The sequence below is a fragment of the Dendropsophus ebraccatus genome, chromosome 1 (assembly GCF_027789765.1).
Source record: "Dendropsophus ebraccatus isolate aDenEbr1 chromosome 1, aDenEbr1.pat, whole genome shotgun sequence".
Classification (NCBI taxonomy): domain Eukaryota; kingdom Metazoa; phylum Chordata; class Amphibia; order Anura; family Hylidae; genus Dendropsophus; species Dendropsophus ebraccatus.
In genome coordinates, this window is record NC_091454.1 from 138,130,327 (window position 1) to 138,157,285 (window position 26,959).

The 26,959-nt window shown below is 40.7% G+C and overlaps 1 protein-coding gene across 2 annotated transcripts in view; it reads right to left on the bottom strand.

Annotated features, from left to right (window-relative positions):
• Positions 1 to 26,959, bottom strand: part of SND1 (staphylococcal nuclease and tudor domain containing 1) — a 502,890-nt gene that overhangs the window by 395,127 nt on the left and 80,804 nt on the right. Inside the window, exon 11 of one of the 2 annotated variants that reach the window (XM_069979511.1) lies at positions 5,528 to 5,617. In XM_069979511.1, coding sequence (XP_069835612.1) covers positions 5,528 to 5,617 — 90 coding nt within the window. Of the gene's footprint in view, positions 1 to 5,527; positions 5,621 to 26,959 lie in introns of both variants that reach the window. The other variant, XM_069979502.1, reaches the window with a different exon arrangement.

The window sequence follows — 26,959 nt, forward strand, 5'->3', positions numbered from 1 at the left end:
TATAAGACCTGGACCTATTTTTATCGTTGCTCGTTCGCAAAACGTTCGCAAATCGTTCGCATTGAATAAGACATCGTTCGGTCGTTCGCAATAGATACGAACGCAATAGCGAAGAAATACGGAAGAAGAAACGATCGCAATTACGATCATAAGTAACGATTATCGTTCCATGGAAATGAGTGAACGTTTTCAGGTCTTTCGCAATAGCGGTCGTTTGAGATCGTTAATCGTTAACGATTATGCTAACGATAATCGTCCGGTGGAATAGGGCCCAAAGCCAGGAATGGATTTGAAAAGCGAAGAAATCTCAGTCTTTCCTTTATGACCAATTCCCTGTTTATAGTCTGTTCCTGGCTTTGACATAAAAAAAAAAATCTGTCAGATAAATCTGTCTGTGTAAACGCACCCTAACAATGCACTTGTGCCATCTGCAGGTATTTTGCATTCTGCCAGCTTCACAACTCAAGTTCAAGACAACAACAACTGATAGCAGACACTAAGCTGGAGTTAAAGTAAGGCCTCACGCACACATCTGTGTCAGTTTTTACTGTCAGGAAATACTGATGCGGACACTTTTAGGAAGCGTCAGGAAATCATCTGTATTTTCTGACAGTCAGGAAACTAGATGTGCAGCACAGCATCAGAAGTACTTTCAGGATTTCCTGATCAGAGGAGGAAAAAAAACAATGTATCGCAGCTAGATACAAGCCGGAATTGTGTGCTTGAATCCAATTATTTAGTATTTTAAGTCTGGTGGCTGACAACGTTGGCAGCAGCCCAAGAGATTCCTGGAAAACATGGCTCTGTTTTCCAGGTAGCCTTAGGGCTGCATCCAACTTCTTCAGCCAATGGTAATCAAACGCTGTACACTCCGGTTTTTCCAAACGTGAGCATGCTCGAGGTTTACTAATCCCCAATCACAATATATGTAAAGGACAGATTTCTACCTATCAACACTGAAAAACAGGTAGCTTTAGGTGGCACCAGCTCAAAGTAACAATATCTGTGTGCACTGCCTCAAGCCAAGTTGATTTCTCTGGAGTACCTGTTTTACACAGAAGAATTCTTTATGACATACACTAATGCACTGTGTAAGGCTACGTTCACACAGAGCAAAAGGGGCGGATTACGCAAGGAAATATTTCCGCCTGAAATCAACTGACACTGAATTCCGAGCAGAATGTATGCAGAATCCCTGCGTATTCCGCTAGGAAAGTGTTCAGCTCGTAATCAGCTCTTGACAAATTCAGCGCGGAATACTCTAGGAAGTATAGATACATCCAAACTATAACTATATATACACACACACACCAACAAAAAATACTTTTGGAGCACTACTTGACGAGAAAATCTGAAGAGGAGGCAAGTTTGCTAAACGAATGTATTTGCAAACATATCATTTCCCAAGACCTACAAGTTTAACTATACATTAGTAGAGATGGGAATACCAGTTTATGTAGCCGCTACCGGTGGGGTAGGAGTAATCAGAGTTCTGTATCTTGCAGGAAGGTGACCCATTTGCTGTTGCAAACTTGGAAACACAACCTTACAATTCCATCAATTATTGATGAAAGCAAATGGCCTCCTATTTTTCATATTGATTATGTTGGGAGGCTTGTATAACACCAAACATTGCTGTATAACACCAAACATTGCTATATACACAAATCCTTGCTTTGGCGAAAAACTGTTGCGTGTTTTGACTGAATATTGAAGGAGGACGGGTCATTTATACAGTAACTACTCAATACTGTCCCAAAGTGGGAGTATGTTAGTCACAGGATTAGTATTTCATATGTTTTACTGAAAATCCAATAAAAATGATCTTATCTAGAAAACGTTCTAAATACTTCCAGCACATATAATTAGTTGCTGCTTAGATTGTAACAGAACCACCTCCTTCACAACAGGGGAAGCAGTGGCAATACCCCTGCCGGGATACAGGAAATTCAACAGTGTTTGTCAAGTTATATCGACTGCAATGAATTGTGCTTCCCAGTAGACGTGCAGGCTTATTCAACTTACCTACCTTGAGGGGGCTTTATTTCTGATGTTCAGTGTAGTTATGAGTATTGTAGATCCCTCCTCTAAACGAAATATAATGCCAATCCACTAGCAATGTGTAAAGGTCCTCAATGATCACACACAGCCTCAGCACCAACGAGGTAATGTATGCTCTGGGCCGGGGGCTGCGGGGGGTTAAAAGGGTCGGATCACATACTGGCAGAGGAATGAAAATTCCGCTGCGGGTATGTGACCCATTCAACTACACACTACCAGGATCAGCAGCGGATTTCGCTGTAAACTCACAGCGTGAAGTCATTAATGTTTTAGCGGGTAAGGGTCTACTTACACAGAAAGATTATCTGCCAAAGATCAGAAGCCAAAGCCAAGAACAGACATTAAACAGAGATCAGGTCATAAAGGAAAGCCTGATTTCTCCTCTTTTCAAACCCATTCCTGGCTTTGGCTTCAAATCTTCGGCAGATAATCCTCCTGTGACAGATGTCATCTGTCAAATTGGTTCACAGATGACAGCTGTCTGTGAGCCAATTTGATACACTGGTGTCTACCCACTGAAACATTACCGTTGTTTACACACCTTTTGAAATAAAGAAACACTGGGGGAGATTTATCAAACATGGTGTAAAGTGAAACTGGCTCAGTTGCCCCTAGCAACCAATCAGATTCCACCTTTCATTCCTCACAGACTCTTTGGAAAATGAAAGGTGGGACACACTTGAGATGTGATTGCTTTGCCTGTGAACCGATGACAGGTATTTGCCTTTAATAAAGCCCCACATGTATGGTGAGTTGCCGCCTTCTGCTTTGGATTCTTATTTTCGTACATCGAATGGTCTGTTTGCTGAGCACCACCTGTAGTGCTACACACGTCATCGTCATACATGCGACGACTGCATGCCAGCAGCCCCCTCAACAAAGTATAGGAGAGACAGAGTCAAGCGCTTTACAAGCTCTATATGAAATGTTTAGTGTAAAGTATATGCATCAAAAACATCAAGAAACCCTTAGTAAATATGTGGAGACACCTGAAAAATAAGATATGGCCCCTTTTATGGCTTGCAATTGGACTACAAAGAGACTGCTACCAAATGGGGACCCATAGCGTACAGTACATACACATATGAGCTATGATGGGTACATAGTGCTGCTCCTCATGTACACACAGCAGCTTATCCTAAGGCAACAGAAAAGACAGGTGCACTTTAACAATTTGAAAAAGACACCGGAAAGCATTTGTGGTTTTTTTCTGGCTGAACATCATGACATTGTCCTAGTCTAGTCAGCCATTAAGGAAAACAGCAACTTTCCAATATTTGTTACAAAGGTTAACAAGACTCAGCCAATTAGCTTTAATATCTAATTACATGCCAATTCTGAACATTTAATGACTGACTACTGCATAGATTTGTTTTTCTAACACAGCAACACAAGTAATACAGATGTCACTTCTTTCTTCTTCAGAGAGTATAGGCCAAAAGGATTTGAAAACATGTCTGACACCACAAGACTAAAGCATTTAATTGTATTACTGCTTTCAAAAAATAGCTTTAATTTAGGTATCCCAAGGGGGGTGGGGTTACAACTGTTTTATTTGGTGACAACTACCCATGTTTTAGCGCACTTTACGGCTGGCAATACTATTAACCAAGTTGGCCAAATATCTGTTAAACCCGCATGCCAATAACCCATGCTCCATGAGCCATTCTCTGCTTTTAACAGTGTCAATCATTTTCTCCTACTACAAACTATTTTATCCTTTGGCACCACAGGTTTGGCTCTCTCCTGTATCTCATCATACCTCTCCAACCACACAATCGGCATCTCCCTCATCTCTACCCCTCACCATACCAAATTGCTTAATCTATTTGGCCTGGGGCAGAGCACAGAATCCCATGGATTCAATTACCACTTCTATGCTGATGACATTAAATATATCTCTATCAATAATCTTCTATCCAGGATCCCAGAGTGTCTATCAGCTATATCTGCATATGTATAATAACTACATGTAGTATATTTTTTACAAACTATTTTCCATTCACATGTTCAACAAGTTTTTCAGGTCCGCATATAGGTCTGATATTTTTACTCCGTGATCTGTGAAAAATAATCCGTAACTGCATCCACAAGTTCAACCAGTAAAAATGTGACTCATTTTTCATGGAATGGATTGAAATAGAAATTAATAGGCAATAAGTTGATCTGTGATTGCAGAGCCGCAATCACAGACAACTTTGCGGGATGTGCGAATAAGGCCTAATTATCTATATAGTGGTATAAATACATTGTTATTAGACAAACAAATTTTATCGACTGGTATATAAATTGTTCCCTCTTCAGATTAAAACCATTCGGACAACATGCTTTTAACTGGTACATCCAATACGCTTCACAGTCATGCAATCTGCAATTCATATCACCTTCCCTCAACAACATGCCTACCTTTTCAATGGCATAAAAATAGAGGGATTTTACAGACCCTGCATGCTGCTCTAGGGAATGCAGAATTTCTTGTGACCGTGTGGTTTAGGTCATACAAATGTTCATACTTGAACAATATGTTTCTTCCTGCAACTGGTACATTTGATGACATTAATCACATTTGCCTATTTTTTCTGCTCTCTGTGAATTCTTTACATTGAAGGCAATGCGGACGTGCAGTCATGTAAAACAATGTTAATGGCCATTGCCCTGTAACTGATGATGCCCATACTAGTCGCAGGGGCAGTGTGTGTGACATTTTAATTAGCAGTCTCTCTCCTAGTCAGCTAGCTTAATGGCCTTTTACACAGGCCGACTGACATCAAGGAGAGTCAATAGAAATGCTGCTTTGTCCTATAATCGGCCCATGTAAAAGTAACACCGAAAGACATCCAAAGTCCGGGCAAACCAGATTATCAGCCATGTCTGTTTAGAACCTGCTTTAAAATATATCTCTATTGGCCACACATCTACCTTTGTAAACTGGGGTTTGTGTAGCCAAAAAATATAAAGGGAAACTGACAGCACAGATATGTATATATCTGTGCTGTCAGTTTAAAGACTACAAGCAGTCCATACTTACGCCGCTTTGATGCAGCATCTGTTTCTCCAGCTGCTGCTGTAACTTCAGGTCGCTGCCTCTACTGAAATGATTGAAAGCTGGAGGAGGCAGAGCCAGAAGATACAGTCAGCGTCCAGAAGGCTAGAGAGGCCAGAAGCTGATCACAAGCAGTATGGTAAGTATACACTGCTAGTGATCTGGAAACTGACAGCACAGATAAATACATAAGTGGTGTTTTGCAGTCACCTTTGCCAGTGCCAGGCCTTGGATGCTTTCTCAAATGGGCAGAGGTGGCAGCAGAGAGCAAAGTGTCAGACTGGAAAAAACACACCACTTCCTGCAGGGCATATCCCCCTCCCCCCTTCACAGTACCTCTTTAATACAACAAGCAAATGTCACCAAGAGATTGCTTCCGTATCAAGCCTATAAATATTCAAAACCAATGATACAAAACCTTACCTTCTTTCCAATAAGTTTCTTGCGCAGAAATTCTCTGGCCTCAAACATATATGGAATATCATAAAGAGGACGGAGCTTTTTGTTCTTATCCTGCTGGGAAAAAAAAGTTGATAAGCAAATCAAAGTGTGAATAACTGGGCATACAAAAAACACAAACAGATAAGTATAAAATAAAATAAAAAAAATGAAAATAAGCACACAATAAGTAAATTCTTTGAGCGGCACACAAGCAGAACTGAGGCTCACAAGAAATCCCATCGAAGCGATGGGACAGGCAGACTCTGCTTGTAAATTCTGCCTCTTTTACTCAGAGTGCAAGGGCCCTAATACATGCACATACATATAATTCTTCTTTTAAAAAATAATTATGTTGGCATAAATGCTGCTACAATATTTACACAAACATACATACTATATATCAATGCCCAACACGATCATGGGGATGGATTTGGTCTCAATCAAGAGGGCCTTGTAAAAATGAAACATGTAATGAAAGACATTTCTCTTCCACCTCTTTGGGTGTCTAAAAAATAATGATTTTTTTCCAGCAATAAATCAGTATCCTTTGCCAGGCACTCAAAACATCTTGTTTGTAACCTTTTCAATACTTGAAAAAGACTCTTAGACCAATTTCAAGCAATTCTTTCCTTTTAGGAAGGGTCAGGGTATGCGCTGTCAGCATGACAATGGCTTTAATAGGTGAATTCCCATAAACCTACATACAAAAATGTATCATCAAGAAGTCCATACTTTAACAGCTGAAGATTTGCTACTGTATCCTGTCAATCCTCTAAACTGACCACAGCTCAGATGGCTCATGATGGTTTACTATGATATATCATGACATAAAAAGTATATAAGCATGCAGTCCAAACTACTTAGCACACTTTAGGTTAGAGTTTTTCAACCTGCCTAAAGTACCTCCACTAACCTATTGTTTATAATTAATTTCATGTGTAATAACATCCCCCATCAACTTTTGTTAGAATAAAAATGACACATGTTTAATATTCTGCTATAGACATTTACTGTCACAACAACCTGGGTTCATCTCAATATCTTGTTACATAAAATATGATCACAACCTTAAAAACACTTTCCCATGAACTGCTGGTAGCTTTTTGGAGAGTAGTGTCTGAGAGAAGCCAGATTTATTTTTTTGTCTTTTAACGAGAAGACCCTCTCCTAACCTTTAGATCACACATACTAGGTACTTTTTGGATACATTCTTTGTGCACCAGGCTCATTTGTCAGGAGAACCATTGTAGGGGATAGAACATTAAGCTCTGTGTTTACAAGAAACTCTTAAAGTAACACACAAGACATTTTCGTAAAAATGCTAGCATGGCTTTACAATGTGATCCACCAGCTAGGATTTGAGGCATCATTAGCTTGAACAGGAGGATACTGACAGAAACTGAAGTGGTTTTAAGGACCCACAGAGTGCCAAACTCGCATGGCAGATTAGTGGTGCCATATGTATGCTTCAGTCATTATGCTTGGAATAATTCTACAGCTGCAGCAGAGTGCATATGAATACAAAAGCAGTACAAGTTTCATGCAGAGATAGAAGTAAATATAGACGTTTATGTGAAGGAGGAAAAAAAAAAAAAAAAAAAAAGAAACCAGATGTACAAGGCTTTAGATTTGATTGGAGCTAAAGGGGCTGGCCTGGGTTCACATTGTGTTTGGCCTGTGTTGTAGGTAGAAAGGTATTCAGACATACCACAGTTGAGGGCCCTGCCCAAAAGTAGTTCTTATTTTCTGTTCATCAGAGTGGCTGAGAATGCTTAGTTATGTATTGGTCAGATTAAAATGTCTTTTAAACATTATATAGGGTGAATGACAGTAATACCATGATGCTAAGAATTATGATTGGACTGTGCTTGACGGATGGCTCTTGATGTCATATGGAAGGTTTTACTACACCCTGCAGGGAAGAACAAAGATCATTTGCCACTATATTCCCTGAAGACACCAGCCTCTGGCAAAACATGTCTGGGAAAAAATAAAGTGATATTTTAAAATTATAGCAGCATCTCCGCTGTCTAAAGCTGCCCAAGTATAGTAGTGGCTGCTGAACATTCTTGGTCTTACCACACAATATATGCTCCCCAGGGACCTCCCTAGCTCCAGGATCTTAAGGTGACTGTCTTCCTTTACTGTCCTCAGGACACAGGTACAGTTATATAGTAATGCAGAGTGGAGGGCTCTCAGTGCCCTGGGCTGCCGTTCACACACAGGCTGCAAGCATTTGATGGTGCGTTTACACAGGCAGATTTTTCTGACAGATTTTGGAAACCAAAGCCAGTAATGGATTTAAAAAGAGGAGAAATCTCAGTCTTTTCTTTATGACCCGTTCCCTGTTTATAGTCTGTTCCAGGCTTTGGCTTAAAAAAATCTGTCAGATAAATCTGTCTGTGTAAACGCACCATAAGTCTTCAATTGGGCTGCAAAGTAGGGATCCCCTCACTGGCAGGTGTGATGATATGAGGTCACTGCAGCTGGGGATCCTGAGACATGTGCTTGAGCCCCACATGAAAGTAGACACTATTGTATGCTATGTATGTTAAAATATATTAGAGCCTTTATAGGGAAACCATCAGCAGACCACTAACCTGCTGAAAGCTGAGGATGAAGGCATGTCTCCTAATTAGTCCTCTGTCTGGTAAGGCTATTAGGAGCACTTAAGAGAAAATGTTCCACAGTCCAGCACTTGGCAAAGAAGTTTTGTTTTTATTCAGTTTCGTTGCAATGCACAGCAGAACACCAACATGCAGTGACCCCATAGATTAGACGCGTTTCGAGCGCATGCGCACTCTGATGGGGGAGAAGCAGGGGGGAGAGAAACCTGGGGATGGGGTAGAAGCAGGGGGGAGAGAAACATGGGGATGGGGGAGAAGCAGGGGGGAGAGAAACATGGGGATGGGGGAGAGAAACAGGGATATCCCTTTTGTGTTTATCGAAACAGGGCCAGGTTTCACACTGAGTGAGTATAAATACATTTAGAATCTATATTATTAACTATATGTATAATATGTACTGTTTTAGTGTCATTTTGCGCCATTTTGGTTGGTGGTGTGCCCCGGGATTTTTTAAGTATCAAAAGTATGCCGTTTTCAATAAACTTTGTAAAAAAAAGTTTATTTGCATTCATGTTAATGGTCCAAAGAATGTCAAGCAAAATGGTCGGCCCTCGCACATGTTCACTTCATCAAATTTGGCACTCTTTGAAAAAAGTTTGGACATGCCTGCTATAGAGAGATTACCTCCACAGTCCTGTCCTCTGATGTAAGCCCCAGCCTGAAGTGGATCTGCCATGATCTGGAAGGTGAGGGAGACTTCCTGGGTCAGAGTACAGGGCTGTAGACCACTGTGTGCAGACCATGCCCCTCCCCCTCACACCCAGTACAGGGAGCTCTTAAAACAGAACAATGCTCTTAAACCAAGTCACAATTTTGAAAAACTGTGAGCTCTTCTTGCAAAACACTCTTAATCCAAGTTACTCTTAAACCAAGGTACCACTGTACATGTAAGGCAGTATTGTCTTAAGGTCCTGCATACTGTGCTGTACTTGTATGGCAGTCTCTACAAAAGAAAACCAGGTATCACTTTTATGCGGTCTAAACATAAGGTCACTGGAGTGCTCCCCCGCAGCTACTTCCCTCCCTACCTGCCTTGACTGCTAGATCTCACCCTATACCCAAAAAGGGACAGGTTCCCTTAAGAACTTTTTTTATTGGTTTGGAAAGGTTATTAAAAGATGGAAATACAGCATGTTACAATAGGACGCAAAAGTGTTTTGAACCTTGCCTAGCACACTTTCTGTCTAGCATGAACCTGTGCTACAGGGGAAGTAAACTGCACACAAAGCAGCTCATCATGGCCTACTTTTTAAATACAAGCTGTACTCTGCAGGTCAGCCTGCAAAAGCCTCTGAAAAGGAGAAAAGAAAAAAAAAAACTCCCATAGTCAAGTACATAAATGCTACCCAATGACTTTAAAGTCTCATGGGTGCAAGTTGTAGTTTGATGAGGCAAATCAAAAAGGTAATTTTATGTAGTCTTTCTGAAAAGAACAGAATAGCATTATGTGAACTATAAATATCTTCATTTAAAAGTTGGTTCTGCGTATGAACACAAATCACTCAATCATGTATAATGTAGGTGCAATACAGGACAAGGGCTGAAGAGACTAAATCAGATTTGGAGGCAAGCGGCATGAAGGGCTTGGGAAAACATAAAAAGTATCAAGTCTCTAGAACAAATATGTATATTTTTATGTACTTTAGCAAGAACCTATTCCAACCAAGGAACACTGATCTCTACATAAATTACTGGTGACCATAATACAGTCGTCAGCTGTCAGTGTAAAAAGCGGCTATGAATAATCTCTAGAAAGTGAATCACCATTATTAGACATTACGCTGTCAAGGGTCTGCACTGGCTTTTCCGTGTCTTCCTCCATCAAACACAATGAGACCAATGACAAAGAAAAGATCCTCATTCTGTGTCACATTTCCAGGAGTCTGCCGCTGTTAAGATGGGATATGAACATTAAAGAATATGAAATGTACTGCACAAAAAGCATATATATATGACATAACTTTAGAATTTTGGCATATGGCCATATACAGCAATATATGAGATTACACATACCAGCACTACTACACACCATAAAAGCAGAATAACTTCACTAACCCATCACAGCAAAAGGTTTTCACAATGGCAAAGCTGCAACCAAGCCAATGACAGGCCGTACTATCAGCAGAGCAATGCAAGCTACTGTAGCACTGTCCCACCGAAATAAACAAGACAATGCTGCAGTCCCTTGCACCACCCACTGCTACAGTACAGCAATTGCAAGTATAAGCAAAGGTAAACTTTAAAGAGACCCCTTGAAAAAGCTTATTAGCAGGATGCTGGGAGTCAGATCCCTGCAAATCTAATATTGATAGCCTTACCTGAGGCAAGGCCATGAATTTAGCGTGGCTGGATAACCTGTTAATACATAGCTAGTGTTTGCTCGCCTAGAGTAAGTGCTACTTTTAATAGACTGCCTTTTTTTTGTATTAGGTTTGCTTCTTCAAATTTGGACCCATTTAGCTTGACTTGCAAACATCCCTCATTGAGGGTGTACATGATTTTAATCACAAAAGCAGATGGCACACTGCATTTATCAAGCAGTTCTAACCTCTTTGACATTGCTCCATTTAGCTTACATTAAATGCTAGGAATGACTGCACCTCCTACCATTAATAGAAGACAGCCTGTCAAGGAGAGAGGCTGGTGAGCGGCAATATCATGAAGAGCCTGGCAGGGCAGAGAGGTGATCTTGTTTTCTGGAATCATTCTGATACTCTTAATCTATACAGATATTAAACTGACAGCCTGCTGACTGACACACTTTGATAAACTACTTAAATGAAGGGACATTCAGAAGGAATATCCCATCTCTCATACATATCAAAGCAAGTAAAACAATCTCTAGTTACTTCTTGCAGCTGAATCTTGGTACAGATATTCAGACTGACAATAGGCTTCTTGCAGAGAACTGCTTAAAGGTGGGAGCCTCCGGTCTCCCTTTGAAAAATGACAGAAGCTGTCACACAAGGATCTTCTGTTTTCCTGTCTCCTATATAGAGGGTACAACTGCTGTGCTAAGCAATGTTGAGCACTTATGCTCTATACGTAACAGCAAGAGGAAAAGGAAAAACTAACTAGCACAGATTTGTCCTTTACAAATAAAGATCCCATAGTTTCCAAGTCAAAAGCCTTGTAAGTATATACAAGGTTTCACATTCATTGGTAACCATTTTATACAATACAATGACAGCCTAGTTTGTCAGGGTAAATGGTGGGCACTTTTTTGCTGAAGATTTTAATATGGAAAACCTGAAGCATTTATACTACATTATTTTAAGGAAAAAAAAAGTTACTTTGACAAAAAAAAAAAAAAAATCCCAAAAAAATAAATGCTCAGCATTTCTGACCCACTCAAATTTCCCAGCCATTGCATAATTGTGCATCGTTCAGTGTTGTGTTCTTGTCTTACTGCTGTTATGCTACATTGACTGAAATAAAGGTTAGTTTAAGAGGAGCTTCTGGGTGAGTGCCCCCATTGGGCTTCATAAAATATAACGCCTGCATACATCCCTCATCTGCTGCTTCCATCATGTACTGTGCCACCTGCTGTGGTCCTTCTCCTCCTTCAGAAGTTAACAGAAACTGCCCACTCAAATCTTTTCAAATCCATTCCTAGCTTTGGCTTCCAAAATCTGTCAGATAAATGTGCCTGTGTAAACGCACCATTACTTTTCTTAGTGGGAGGTGCTTAATAAATTAAAGGAGTTGTCCAGGCTTAGAAAGACATGGCTCCAGGAACAGCACCACTCTTGGCCTCAGTTTGTGTGTTTTTTCACATCAGTTCTATTGAAGTGGAGCTGAAATGCAATACCACAAACAATTCACTGTGGACCCATTGAAGCCAATGAGTAAGAAAATTAATTGCACTGCAGATTATACATAAGTGATTGTATAATAAAAGGGAGCCTGTCAGTTGTTTCACGCTGCCTGATCTATAGGAAACAGAGGTGCCTTCACATCAATGCATTATGCCCTTTTTGTTTGTTTTTTTAATGATGAACCAGTAACCAGATTTGCAGTCAAAGATGAGCTTTCCATCACTGCTAGCTGGGCATGATTTAAGTCTCTCGCCTATACACAAATACTCTGTTGCAGAGTAAATCCTAGGGCACCATAGTAATGTTACCGTTAACAGAACGACTGACTGTTTCTTTATAACTAAGAGTTTATATATTTGATGGTTTCATAATTGTATTACATAATGATACCTGCAAATCACCAAGTTCTGTGTTATGCCAATGTCACAGGCTGTGAAGGGGAACATGCATTAACACTTTGCTGAAAAGGTATTAAAACAAATGTAAAACAAATGTAAATCTTTAGTTACTTCTGCATCAGTACATTCAGAGGTAAGAGAAGTTAATCATATTTAAAAACAAGCACATCAGCTAAACAGAGTAGAATGAATGCAGATCCATGAAGTGTGCAAAGTGATTGTTAGACTACAACAGATTGTTTAGTAGACTCAATATGACTTCTGCAATACTGATAGTCTCCATTCTGTTTATTCAACTGCATGAAATTGTGTCTAGGCAGATAATAGTAAACAGATACATATTGGTATGTATGAGTGCTGTGATAGAAAGCAGTCAAATGGCTTATATAGCCTCTTGCAATAGCATATGTAGCGTATGAGACAGAATATGCACTGCACAGCAAGCATAATTCTATCTTCAGAGGTCACTGGAGACCTCGGGAATGCAGCTTATGACAAAGTGTACACAGGCTGCCTAAGGGACACACAGTGCCCTAGATGTCCACACATCAGAGAGTGACTGACAGCTCCAGACAAATTAAAAGAGGGTTGTGAGGAGGGGTGACTGTCCTCCAAGCAACTCTCTCTTCTCAGCCACGTGGGAAGGTGTTAACCATATGTCCACAGCACATCCAATCTGTTTTCTATCTGTTCTGTGTTTGGGGATTCAATGCTACAATAAGGCATTCTGTACACATTTGGCCTCTGGATCTTGCTCTTCTGGGACAATATTGAGTCCACTAGCTTTAAGCATCACTAGTTTACACTAAAATAGGTTAAGGAGGGGAATTATTCTGGGAATTCCCATTTAAAAGACACCATCTGATGTTGGCAAAATTCTCTGAATGTGTGTATGTGGGAGTCCAGAAGTCAGGGGAGGTTTGACTGATCATGTAGGACAGAGTTATAAAACTCTTGGTCCTCTTGCTGTTGTGAAACTTCAACTGCCATCATACCTGGACAGCTAAAGCTTACAGTGATATTGTCACCCCCCTTACTCTATGCACAGTTCTCAACATCTGGATGCATATCAACAACACTTGGATACTGCACATTCGATATACACCTGTATAACACTTGTAGGTGTCTTCTTTTTGCGCTAAAATAGCTTCATTCCATCAGTGGAGAGTCACCTAGGCAGGGCTTCACCGCAGTTTGGCCCCATCTCCAAGGTGAGAGAGATGGCCCATCTGCCATGAAGCTCCGCCTAGGTGGCACTGTCCAGTGATACTTTAAATGAGAAGTCCCATGAAAATAATAAAAAATTACAGGCAGGCACAGGGGATGCAGGAACATAATAAAAGGAACTGACGAAGGAATAGGAAATAGCAATAGAAGCCCTTTATGACAACGAAAAAGAAAAAAAGGTATTTAGGCAGTGTTGTCCACAGACCAAAGGTCTGGCTATGTACCCCCCACCCAAATCAAATCATTTATTAGAAATTAAAAAAAGTGTTTCCATATTTATGCAGAAAGATTAGAATTTTGGTTTACAGAACCTGTGAGATCCCCGCCGGCGCCCCATGAACTGACAGGTAAGGAGAACAGCATTCTCTTCCATATATTATACAATGGTTCCAACTGGTACTGGCAGTGTACGTCCACCTTTAGCTATTAGAGCCTTAAAGTGACCAACACAGGGCACCCCCCAACATACAATTTATTTATTTACCCTCTAAGGACACAATATTCTCTGGGTTTTGTGCAAATGGGGTCATTTCACACCAGTATGGAACATGTCGGCCATGTTCTGACCACCACTTTTTCACTAATTTTGTCCTAGTAGCCTAGAGCGATCTACCAATGTTAAATTAGGAGTTCATGCTTAGAATGCGTTCACACGTAGAGGATCTGTAGCAGATTTGATGGCCCAGACTTGAAGTTGGAGACTCAAATCAAATCTGGGCCACCAAATCTCCTGCAGATCCTGTACATGTAAATGCATGTCACATTTATAAGGGGAGAGCACAGGCTGCTCCTGGTAGTAGTCTACTTGGGTCCTAAAATGAACAGTAATACGTTCATCCATTTGTTTTATTACTTAACAATGGCAAAGAATTCATTTCAGATTAGCTGAACTGATCATAAAATGTTATTTATCTCTGATAATTAACTCCTGAATGCAAATCTAGCTAGCCCATTACATAGCACTACATAGAAAGGGCATCTGTGAACTAGACAAGGTGATATAAGGAGTTTGCCCGGATCATTCTCATTTGACAGCTGCTTGTTTCTGCATTGCTGAATGCAACACGTTAACTAAATGAGAAGTAGACCAATTCTGCTTCCTTCTCAACTTCTCCTTAGAGTGTCTGCCTACCAGGGATCTGTGCCATGCAGATGTTTTTAATATCTGCATCACGACTTTTGCAGTAACAAGGACAGATGGCCAGGACATTTCTACTGCTTCACACTGCCAACAGCTCTAAGATTATAACACACGCATTAAGAAAATTGCTGGAGTCAGGAGCAGATAAATACTTGCCCAGGCACACTTAATCGCCTGGAGACCTTTATAATATATCACCTTCACACCCTTCATTATATCAGGCAGCTCCTTACAGTCTACACAAAACTGCAAACTTGCAGGCATAATCTATAACCTCCCAGCAAGCCCATTGGCCAAAGTCAAACTTTAAAGTGATACAAAGTATTTTTGCTCCTATAAAGTGCTTAAAAGGAACAACCCCACAAACAGCTGTGAAAAAGGTTTCATGGATTTAAGATGTTTAACATCTAACCAAGCACCCTGCCCAGAGATCTGTTGGTCAGGTATCTTCAATAAAAGTTTTTACACCATTAAAAGACATTTCCTACACTACAGGGCGCATTCCCATGCTCTGTAATCCATGGATGATATAGCCGTGTGACTACCAGTAAATTCCCGCAAAGATTTTAACCAGGGCTGTGGAGTCGGTAAGCCGCAGCTCCGACTCCAACTCCTGAATTTTATCAGGACAGACTCCGACCCCCGACTCAGACTCCTGCTCCTTCATAAATGGCCAGTCATATACCAGGGGAGTTATTTATCACACTGGCTCAGCAGCTTCTCCCTAATGTCCTACATGATCCTGGGGCGACTTCTGAGTGAATAAAGGAATACTGCATACAAAGCAGATTTTCCAGTGTGTGCAGTGGATGCAGCCAGTCTCCAGCCTCCATGTCCTGAACTACTCATAACTAGACTACCGCAACAGCAAGATACAGACCCACCATAGACATGAAAATAATTAAAAGCAGCCCCCCCAACTGCCCAAAAAACTCCCACAAAAATAATGAGTCTAGACTCATTATTTTTGACTCATTATTTAGACTCATTATTTTTGTGGGAATTTTTTGGGCAGTTGGGGGGGCTGCTTTTTATTTAATTATTTTCATGTCTATGGTGGGTCTGTATCTTGCTGTTGCGGTGAGCTGTTGCATTTTTCTGTGTTTTTGTGTGTTTGCAATTTCAGCCATGGCAACGTGCTCCTGCCTAGTGTGAACAGTGTTCTAGGAGAGCTGACCAATTTTTTCCTTTTTTTTTTTTTTTTTTTTTCTGTTTTCCATCACTAGACTAGATGGAGCAGGTAGTCTTTTCTTGCTGACAATCTTCACCATACACACAGAAACACTGCCAGATACCTGTAATATAGATGTCAGCCATAGTGATATAGAGGGGTCACACGGCCATATAGAGGTCACACAGTGATATAGAAGGTCACTGTGGGGGCACGCAATAGCACACACACAGCCTGCTGCAGCTATAGCGCACACACACACACAGCCTGCTGCAGCCATAGAACACACACACAGCTTGCTGCAGTCATAGCTCACACACAGCCTACTGCAGCCATAACACACACACAGCTGCAGCCATAGAACACTGAAGAAAAACACACAATCTTCTCCCAAAGAGAAAACACCACACTGAGGACAGAGGTTACTGCTACACTACTTATGTCTTCTCCTCCTCTTCTATATTACACAGGATATCTTCATATTACACTGCTGCTCATATACAGTCATCCAGGAAGAGAACAGCACAGATCTCTCCCCCCCCCCCCCCCCCCCCCACACACACACACACACACACACAACAGACTCTTCCAGCTCAGAAACAAACTGCCCAATAGTGGCCAACAACTTTTCCACAACCACCCTTATGTAATAGGGCCGGTGTCCTATTAGAATGTTGCTCATAATATAGCTCCCACTCCAGTCAAAACTAGCTCCCACTCCAGTCAAAACTAGCTCCCACTCCAGTCAAAACTAGCTCCCACTCCAGTCAAAACTAGCTCCCACTCCAGTCAAAACTAGCTCCCACTCCAGTCAAAACTAGCTCCCACTCCAGTCAAAACTAGCTCCCACTCCACAGCCCTGATTTTAATACTTACAGCTCCCCTGGCAACATATAGATACATAACGCCGGGAGAGCTACAAGTCCCTCAAGCAGCTCAGCTATCTGTAACCTCTGGATTATGGAGGGTGAGAATTGGGATTTAGCTAGTTAGTCACATAATTACAGCAACAGCCCTAATAATCTAAACTGGGTTTGTTGAAATTCATGCTGCTGATTTCATAGCAGAAAATTTCTTCTGGACACATGTCCATTTTACTAAAAACAGTAAAATACTATTACTTTAAAGTGTCACTGTCGTTTAATTTTTATTGCAGAAATCCATAATACAGGCGATTTGAAGAAACTTTGTAATTGGGTTTATTAGGCAAATATACCATTATCTGCATTCAAAAAGCATTTCCACGGGTCCTCCCCTCCCCCCGCTCTCTCATTCACTGCTCATTATCAGGAAATCCCGACTCTTACATCAGTCGAGCCCTGTGTAACCTATGGAGAGGGGAGGGGGAGGAGGGAGATTAGTCATTAGCAGGGAGCAGAGAACAAAGGATTACACAGTAGGAGCAGTATTTAGGGGTCAGAGAGGTCAGTGCTGACTTAAGAGGAGATAGCCCAGTGATGTAGCTGTAAATTAACTCTGTTGTCTTGTTTTGGTGCCTCATCTCTCTCCACCCCTCCCATCTCCATAGAAAACCATGAAAACGGGGGGAGAGCTTCAAACTGCTTTTTCATGATAAAAATGCACTTTTCGGCTAATAAACCCTAATACAAAGTTTCCTAAAACCACCTGGACTATTAAAAAATTAAAACAGTGACACTTTTAGGGTCCTTTTACACGTCAATCTCTCTGATCAGCACTCGTCTGCATTACTATATTAGGCCATGTAAAAGGACCCTAATACAAACCAGTTTAAAGAAAACACAACAGCTTTTTTTTTCAGAACAGCACTATTCCTGTCCTTGGGATGCATCTCCAAGAGAAATACCTTCATGCTCGGCGCATCCTACACAATAGGGAACTATCAGCAGGTTATATTTGTGCAGATTGTTCACCTTTAAGCTGTGCTTTAATGGCCCTATTATACTTAGCCATAAGCGGCCAAATCAATTCAGACAGTTATCGCTCCGTGTAATAGAGAAAATTATCAGCCGATTAAATTAATATTGGCTGATCATGTGTTTAAGTCCAGACCCAAAATCGGGCGTCAGCCATACATCGCTACATGTAATAGTGATGTGCAGCAAACAACTGATGACTGTAAAAAAAATAAATAAATAAATGAACTCCTACATACCTGTTCACACTCCCTAATGTCCTGCTAGTTTCAGGCAGCTCCCGGTACCGTCTGCAGTGACAGGCTGTTCAGCCAATCACCAGGACAGCTCTGCAGCACTGTCCCAGGTGACTGGCTGAGCGGCCTAAGAATTCACACAGTACCAGGAGCTGCCTGAAGCTAGCAGGACATCAGGGAGTGTGAACAGGTAGGTAGTTTATATTTTTTTTACGAGGGCTGCACGGACATTACTAACGCCCTTGCTGCAAATTATCAGGCAGTGTATGGGCTCAGTAAGCGAGCAGCGATCTAGGAGACCGGTGCTCGTTTACAAAAAGTCATCTGGAATTGTAATAGGGCCCTAATACCACATGTTACCACTAATACCACTGTTTTTGAAGAAAGCTGCTATGCTATTTCTAATGTTGTATTACCTCTTTAATCTACAATAAAGTACTTTGAATTAGTATGCTGCTGATGGGTGCTTGTATATTCCACATTCTCAAAAAGACAAGAATTATTTGTAATAAAAATATGGGTATAGGGTAAATTTTATATATATATATATATATATATATATATATATATATATATATATATATATATATATATATATATACACATATACATATACACACACACACACACACACACGCACATACATTTACTGAAGCCGCTAAGTCTTGGTCATTTCCAAAAGCAGTTCTATTATTTGCTTTATGATGATTATATTAAAGTTGCTTAGTATGCAGAGAAAAGGATTAGGTGTGGAAACCACCAATAGTGTCTATAGAACAGATTAAATACTTCATCTAATTAAGCTTTTATAGACTGTTTCATTTGTATGGCAGTAAAATGGATAATCCTTAATTCATATCGGGAAGCTTTCTTCACTTTATCACAACGTAATTCTTCATTGTACGAGTTTTTCTCACTATGCATCTTAACTTTAATTATCTTACATATTTAGGGTATACACCCATGAAATGTTATCATACAGAAATTTGTTAATAAGAAGTTTTCAACTTGTTAACAAATGAACCCCTATTTTGTCTAACGTGCTTTTATGAGTTCTGTCTTGGAGATGGCAAATCTGTATACAAATAATAGGTCTCCAGTTTTACATTTACATTGCTGATCTCACTAATATCTCAGGAGACTGGAACACAAGCTCCCCAACACTGCATTTAATTTACTTACATACAAAGCATTACAGAGTAAAACAAGGCCAGCCCTTCTTTTCAATAAACTTAGGAAGTATTAATGTTTTGTTGGAAATCTCCCAACTCTAATGATTCAGCAGCATTCACCGGTTAGGATCTATGCAGATAAAAATTTATTGTGACATCATTTTCATTTATTCAAGAGGATATGATCATTGCTCTCAACCAGGACATGTATGGAAGCTTGACCGTATACTGTATACCTTTGGCAAGTTTAATATGAGAATCAGTGTAGTAATGGTAAAAGGGTTTGTTTGTTTTTTTAAATAATTTATTATAGTGGGGTTAGTGTATAAAAAAATAATTTGAAACAAATCAGAGGCCCCACAGCTCCCTACTTCTGAGACATCAGTGCATGACCTACCCTTTCAGCCAATAAGTGGCCACAAACGTGCCCCCCCCCCCAATCTGAGACTTATTGCCTGCCTAAATTAATAAGACCTTCCTTTACTTCCCTCTCCTACAGTGGTGGCAAGGCTTATATCAAATTCACAATTCTAGTCAAATTCAGAACTGTGCTGGTTAAGAGGCAAATTAATCTAAATCAATTATTCCTGTATTTTGAACAGAGGTATCAAAGACAATCAGCAGAAAAAAGAAATTCTCATTTAGGGCCCTTGCAAACTACGGAAAAAAATGAGAATAGAAATGAGACTATGGGACAGGCAGATCTTAAAGCAGCAGTGGGTACGGTGGGGGCAGATGGTGGATGTTTTGGCGAGTGCACAGAATGTACCGGAGCTTATCCGCATGATTTCCTTAGCGTGCAAGGGCCCTAAAGTGTCAGATTTAGGGTGGGTTCACACGTACCATAGCCGCAGCGGATTTCACGCTGCGAGTTTGCAGCAAAATCCGCTACGGATATCTTCCCAGTCACTTCAATTAGACTAATTACTTCCCCGCACTGATTGGCTAAGCACAGAGAGACCCCAAAGTAAGCTAGAGGGTGGAGCTAGAGCGTGACCATGTTTTTGTAGCGCTGGATATCCCCTTTAAGGATCTGGATTTAGGAAAGCCTGAAATTCAAACCTGATTGAAAAGATGTTGAGGGTTGCCTTACTTGTCAGAAGACAGAAGAAAGCAAATCCACTGGAAAAAAAAAAAGGTTATGTCGACGTCCAGCTTTATGGGATTTTTTTTTTTTTTTTTTCCAAACATTTCCCTACTTCCATCCCAAGCACAATAAGTAGAGTATGCATAGAAATTAAGCAAAGGTTCTATCAGACAAAGATGTGTCGGCCGCAGGGGCCACAAACCAGTGCCAACCAGTGAGATTGGTGCTCATTTGCAGTGTCTTTACAACCAGGCTGCACAAACAATCTTTGTATCGTTCATGCAGCCCTTGAAACTGACAGCACAGATATGTATATATCTGTGCTGTCAGTTTTCAGATCACAAGCAGTGTATGCTTGTGACCAGACGTCCTGCTCTACCAGCTCTCCCTTACCTTAAGGCCCCACCTCCTCCGGCTGTCAATTGTTCTGGAGGAGGTGGGGCTTGAACTCACAGCCATCAGTCGGAGGATTGGAGAGCCGGGTGACAAGCAGTGCAAATGGTAAGTATACACTGCTTCTGATCTAAAAACGTTATGTATACGTTATGTATTATCTGTAGAGATGAGTAAACCGGGTTCGGGTCAGAGTCGATCCCAACCCGAATGTTCGGTATTTGATTAGCGGGGGCTGCTGAACTTGGATAAAGCTCTAAGGTTGTCTGGAAAACATTGATACAGCCAATGACTATATCCATGATTTCCACATAGCCTTAGGGCTTTATCCAAGTTCAGCAGCCACCGCTAATCAAATGGCGAAAGTTAGGGTTCGGATCGACTCGAGCATGCTCTAGGTTCGCTCATCTCTAGTTATCTGTGCTGCCAGTTTCACTTCATTATTGGCCACAAAACTATGTTTACACAGGAAGATGTGTGGCCATTAGTCCAGTCTTCAGCTGCTTGCTATCATTTTAACATGGCCTGATTATTAATATAAACTTCAATGTTGAAGTAACAGCACTGACCTCCCCATCACTGTTAAGTCATTAAAAAAGTGTGATGGATTTTAACTTTACAACTCGCTATAGCATAACCAAGTCAGCAAACCTTTAGGACAAACATTCTACAAGTCTAATGGTATACATGTCATTTATCAGTTTAAGAATGGTAAAACACTGGCTCATGAAATTTTAATTAGCTGATGTCTCCAAGCATAGATAAGTGTTTCCACAAATCAGATTATCTTTGTTGCACATGAGCCAAAGTAAAAAGGCAAACACTCTACAGGTAGATAAGGGCATGGCAGAAGCTTCTCCTCTGCAGAGACTTAAATCAATAACACCAGAACACTCAAGAAGCTAAGTGAATGCAGCTGGTGGATTAAATAGATATTGTAGTACCAATCAGGGCAAGAAGATACCGCCTGACCAGCTTCCAAAAGGACACAGGAAACAATTTCTCAATTATAGCTGGTCTAATCATTTTACCTCCATTTACCCAAGGACAATCAATGCACAAGTTAAATCCCATTTCTTTGTCCCAGTAGGGCATTTTACTCAGTAGACCAAAACTCCTTTATTACTAGCTGAACATGACCGGAATGGTAGAACAAATTCACATTTTAAATAAAAAGCAACAAATTAAAGGGGTACTCTGGGGAAATAAAATTGTTTTTAAATCAACTAGTGTCAGAAAGTTATACAGATAAAAAAAACCCTCAAGACTTCCAGTTATTAACAGCTGCTGTATGTCCTGCAGGAAGTGGTCTGTAGAAAATATTTAAATTACTTTATTCTCTGCACTCCCTGATGTGCCCCTGCCTGTTCCCTGCTCACCGCAGCCGCCGCTATTACACAGAGCTATTTATGGCCGGCGGGTGATAATTGTCTTTATTACATGGGCAAATAAATCACCCCATGTAACAGGACCAGTTATGAGCCAATGCTCATTTACTAGCTTATTGTAGGATTTTAACCTGTACTTAAAAAAAAAACACCACACCTCATTGATCTGCAGCACATCACTATGGGCAATTGTGATAGAAGTAAATGGCAGCACAAAAGGGCCAGCAATCCTTTAAAGTGACTCTGTACCCTGTATTGTCCTAAACTTCTTTTTTAGGACAATAACTGCATCACCTGCCGAACGGACCCCAGGACAAATCTTGGATTAAAAGCAAGTATCTGATGGTACAAGCGGTTTGGGGGAGTCAGATTGTGGGTATGGAGTCACTAAAGCAGCCCTGCTCACAGGATAACCAAGCAGTCTTACCAGTGATTGGCGCTCATATTGGATAGGGGACAGGCTATGTAATACAGCTTTAAGAAATGCTCATGGCCCAGTTCTATGCAGCACTAAGCCACAGTGGCTGACAACCACACTCATAAGTGGTGGGTGTATACACAATTCTGTAGGCAAAACAGCGGTTTCCTGCAAAACTGTGCCGCCATCTATGTGAAAGCTAACCATTGCATGTGTCTGCAGTTTTTGGTCACATTCAGCCCACAGCTACAGGGCGCTATACCCTTACGACTTCTTCTAATAAAAAAATGATTTTGAGTGTTGTCATTCTGGGAGGAGAAGGGAATCTGCAATATTGGTCTTTATTAGGTGCACTGATTTGTTTACAACAGTACATTTACAACACGTACTTGTTCACACCAACATAAGATTATAACAAAATAAGAGGATGCCTATATCTTAGAGGTCTAGAATTCTTTTTTTAAAGGCAAACATAGTATTCCAATTTCAGAATGGTTGTTCAGCAAAAGTTATTTAACATACAAACCAGTAGAGAAGAGTAGGGATAAAAATAGTTGTAGTTCAAAGTCCTTCACACCTCATTTCCTCTCATTTGCATTGAACGTTACTGCATTTTTAAAATTTTAGGCATGCATCATATTATTCATGTAACAGAGAAAGCTGCACAATTAACACAATTACTACAAAACAATGAGAAAAAAATTAGCGCAGCAAGAGTTAAACATACAGAACCACTAGAGCATATTGTCCCACTTTCCCTTGATGAAATACAGTGAAACTGTACCTAGGATCACATTTTCTCTACTTGAATACGATAGCAAATATCTTCTCTATTTGCACAACAAATCACACTGAAATGTTTTGTAGGCTCTTAGAAAATGGATGTTAAAAGCTACATGAAAGGAAAAAATGCCCTTGCTGAACACTGTTATTCAGGCTCATTCATTGGAGAGAGGTGTGCAGGAAGTAAAAATTGTGAGATGTACAAGGGTTTATTGAAGATGGTTAGAGACCAGACACCTCTACACTTTCAATGAATACTCTTGATAGAACCTTAAGACACTTCATACACTGTACTCAGGATTAGCTATACATAGCGACATTTCTAGACATTCAATCATACATGTCACAACAGATGAATGATACATTCTGCATTCTAGACAACTGCAACAGTGAAGCTGTCTGAATGCTTAATTGTCTAGCAAGGGCCTGAATCACAATGCTATAAAGTAACAAGATGCCACACATCTCAAGTACAGTATAGACCCTATAACACAGGGCAATTGGCAGAAATTGCAGTGTAAAACAGACTCCGTGATCAGGCATTATGCTTGACTAAAATTATTGTTCTTTGGCTACACATGTCACCGTGGGGGAAGTGCTTTGACAGTGATAAAGGTGACCAGCGCATGTATGGAAGGGAGTAAAATAAAGTTTTAAGTTAAACATTTTTTTGTCATCTTTACAGGGGTACTCCGGCCCGGGGGTGTTTTTAAGCTATGGCCAGGGAGGGGGTGGTTATGGACGGCGGAGGTCACTTACCTCCCCAGTTCCAGTGCCTGGTCCCGGATCGTGCCGCTCAGCACACCTGTCCCGCGGCCGCTTCCTGGTGTGAGCTGCCACATGAGACGTGACGTCTCAAGGCAGCTCAGCCATTCAGCGGCCGAGGCGGGACTCAGCTACGGACGCTTCCTGGTGTGAGCTGCCTTGAGACACCACGTCTCGTGCGGCAGCCCACACCAGGAAGCAGCCGCGGCGCAATCCGGGACCCAGCGCTGGAACCGGGGAGATAAGTCACCTCCGCCATCCATAACCACCCCCTCCCCGGCCATAGCTTAAAAATACCCCTGGGCCGGAGTACCCCTTTAATAATTTTAGAAAATAAACCACAGTACATGTTAAAAGGTACATGTCAAACACAGAGGTGTACAGTGAGTAATACAGAGTTTCTACCAAGTATATTACCAACTAGCTACACTGAGGAAACAAATCTCTAAAAATGTGTCGGCATTGCATTTGCCTAAAAGCAAAATAAGGAACTGCACTCTAACTGAAAGGGATGGTAAAACTAAAATATGGAGCATTGTGCCACTACAGGAGCACATATGAAAGCACAAGGGTGAAGCCAATTTTCTCTAGTCATGTCAGAACTAGATACCAGCGTAATATCACTTTCCATGCAGATTTAACAAGGGTCATGTTTACTGAAAGCTTGGCAATGGTCAAGAGTCTTCCTTAGGTCATACTCCCATTTTAACATATAAAAAACAGCCTGCCTAGGGAAGAGATGAATTCTCCACAAATTAATGAGATAAAACTCTTGTGCCCATGGGAGGACAGACAATTTCGGTTCCAACAGTGAGAATGTTGTTATATCCTCATTATTAGCTTTCAAGCCCTAATAAAAAGAGCTATTTGGTTATAGTAAAAGATTTACGGGTCAGGTATTTTGTGAAGTATGAATAGAGCCCTAACCCGCTGTGTACCAATAAGGCGTGCAGTGTAGAAATCCTTTACTCAGACGCCATGAAATGGTGACACTACGTTTCAACTGGAAGAAAGGGAGGGGGGAGATATTTGCAGCCTACTGAATATTGCAAGTGAGACAAGGAGCAGCAGGATTATTATTGGGAGACCAGACTGATAAAGTGATGTGCACTGACTACCCAATAGATTTAAGGGGCCCCTGAGGTCCTCAATAGATTGAAGACTAAAATGTGTTTCATTCTTGTGAGGGATGACCAAATTTACAGAATTACGGTAGTGAAGTGCTTAGCTATGCTCTGCTGTTGGTTTGTGAAAAACAAGAAGGAGACAGGGGCGCTTTCTGGTGCAGTATTAAAGTACTACGCTGGGTCAAGTGAAGTGTATGAGTGTCACCACTCACCTGATGTAGTTGTGCTAAATTATAAGCACAATTCTATTAGGCGTATGTAGTAACTGACCACCGCAGCTCGTCCAGGGGCACCACTCCAAAGGTGTGGTGTGTAAAGCAATTGAAGGGGCCCAGGTTGGTTTGTCAGCCGGTTGCCTTTGAATTCTGGCGGCTCCCCTGCGGGTACCTGGAAAAGCTGCTGCCAAGGATTACACTGGTAGGGCATATGGGGCAGTCCTGTCTAGTTCCAACTGATTGAGATGGGGCTAATTTATAGCCTCAGATACATTTCAAGGCAGGGCCATTAAAAGAATTTGATTAATTTGCCCTTAGGGAGCTGAAGATTCAATTTTTTTTTTTTGCAAAAGTCACTAGCCAGATTGGCCAGATTTTCCATCACAACCTACCCCTATCACCACCGACAGTCTGTCGATGGTTGTTCAGGGGTCTGGAAGCATTTCTGGAGTGTAATATCACAGATTATAGCCACTAGATTCTGGAGAAGGGTTGGTAATGCAGCAATTTATAGTCACTGTCACATTTGGAGTTAAGGGATATTTCGCTATTAAATAATGAAAGGGACTTCTACCTAAAGTTGTTTTTATTTCTTCTGGATTAACACTATGGGGTAATTAGACGGTTTTCTTTTTTGTCAACCTCAAACAAACTAAGAATTTGGAAATTTAGCAGTTTTTAGCTTCTGCAACAAAACTTTCAAATGTGAACCTACCCTATGAGCCCTATCACACAGAATTATTATTTTGCGCAAAATTATATTGTTCGAATTGTAACAATAATTATTCCATGTATTTGCAGGAAACGATTGAAAAAAATCCTGTGTGTGTCATTGATCATTCATTTAGATCTGATCCTAAAATCATTGCCAATCGTTTGCTTTAATTCCACATTCGTATACTAATCATTCAGTGTAAGGGTCCATTTACACAGAAAGATTATCTGACAGATTATCTGCCAAAGATTTGAAGCCAAAGCCAGAAACAGACTATAAACCGAGATCGGGTCATAAAGGAAAGCCTGATATTTCTCCTCTTTTCAATTCTATTCCTGGCTTTGGCTTTAAATCTTTGGCAGATAATCTGTCACATAATCTTTCTGTGTAAATGGACCCCAATTCCAAATAGTTTCTTTTGCTTGGAACAGATGGAGTAAATAATCATAGTAACGATCAATGTAACAATCGTAACTAATGACTATCATTCTGTGTAATATGGTGAACAACTTCAGGTTAACTATAAACTACAAAATCGCTTTGTCTAATGGGACCCTAAGAGTTAAATTACTAAAACAGCATGTGTTTACTTAGCCAGCACATATAGGAAACCATTTACAATCAATATTCTTTTTTTTTTTTTCTTTTTTTGAAGGAGTGAGGCTATTAAAATTAGGAAAATTAAGAGCTATGGAATTCGGAATTAGCAATATTCCTACAGTCATTAAATACAATGGGGAAATAACATTTTTTGGGTTTATTTTATTTTCTTTCCAGTAGATCAGTCATCCTCAGATCAGTTACTACTATAAGATGAGGCTGTGAAAGGTCAGCACTT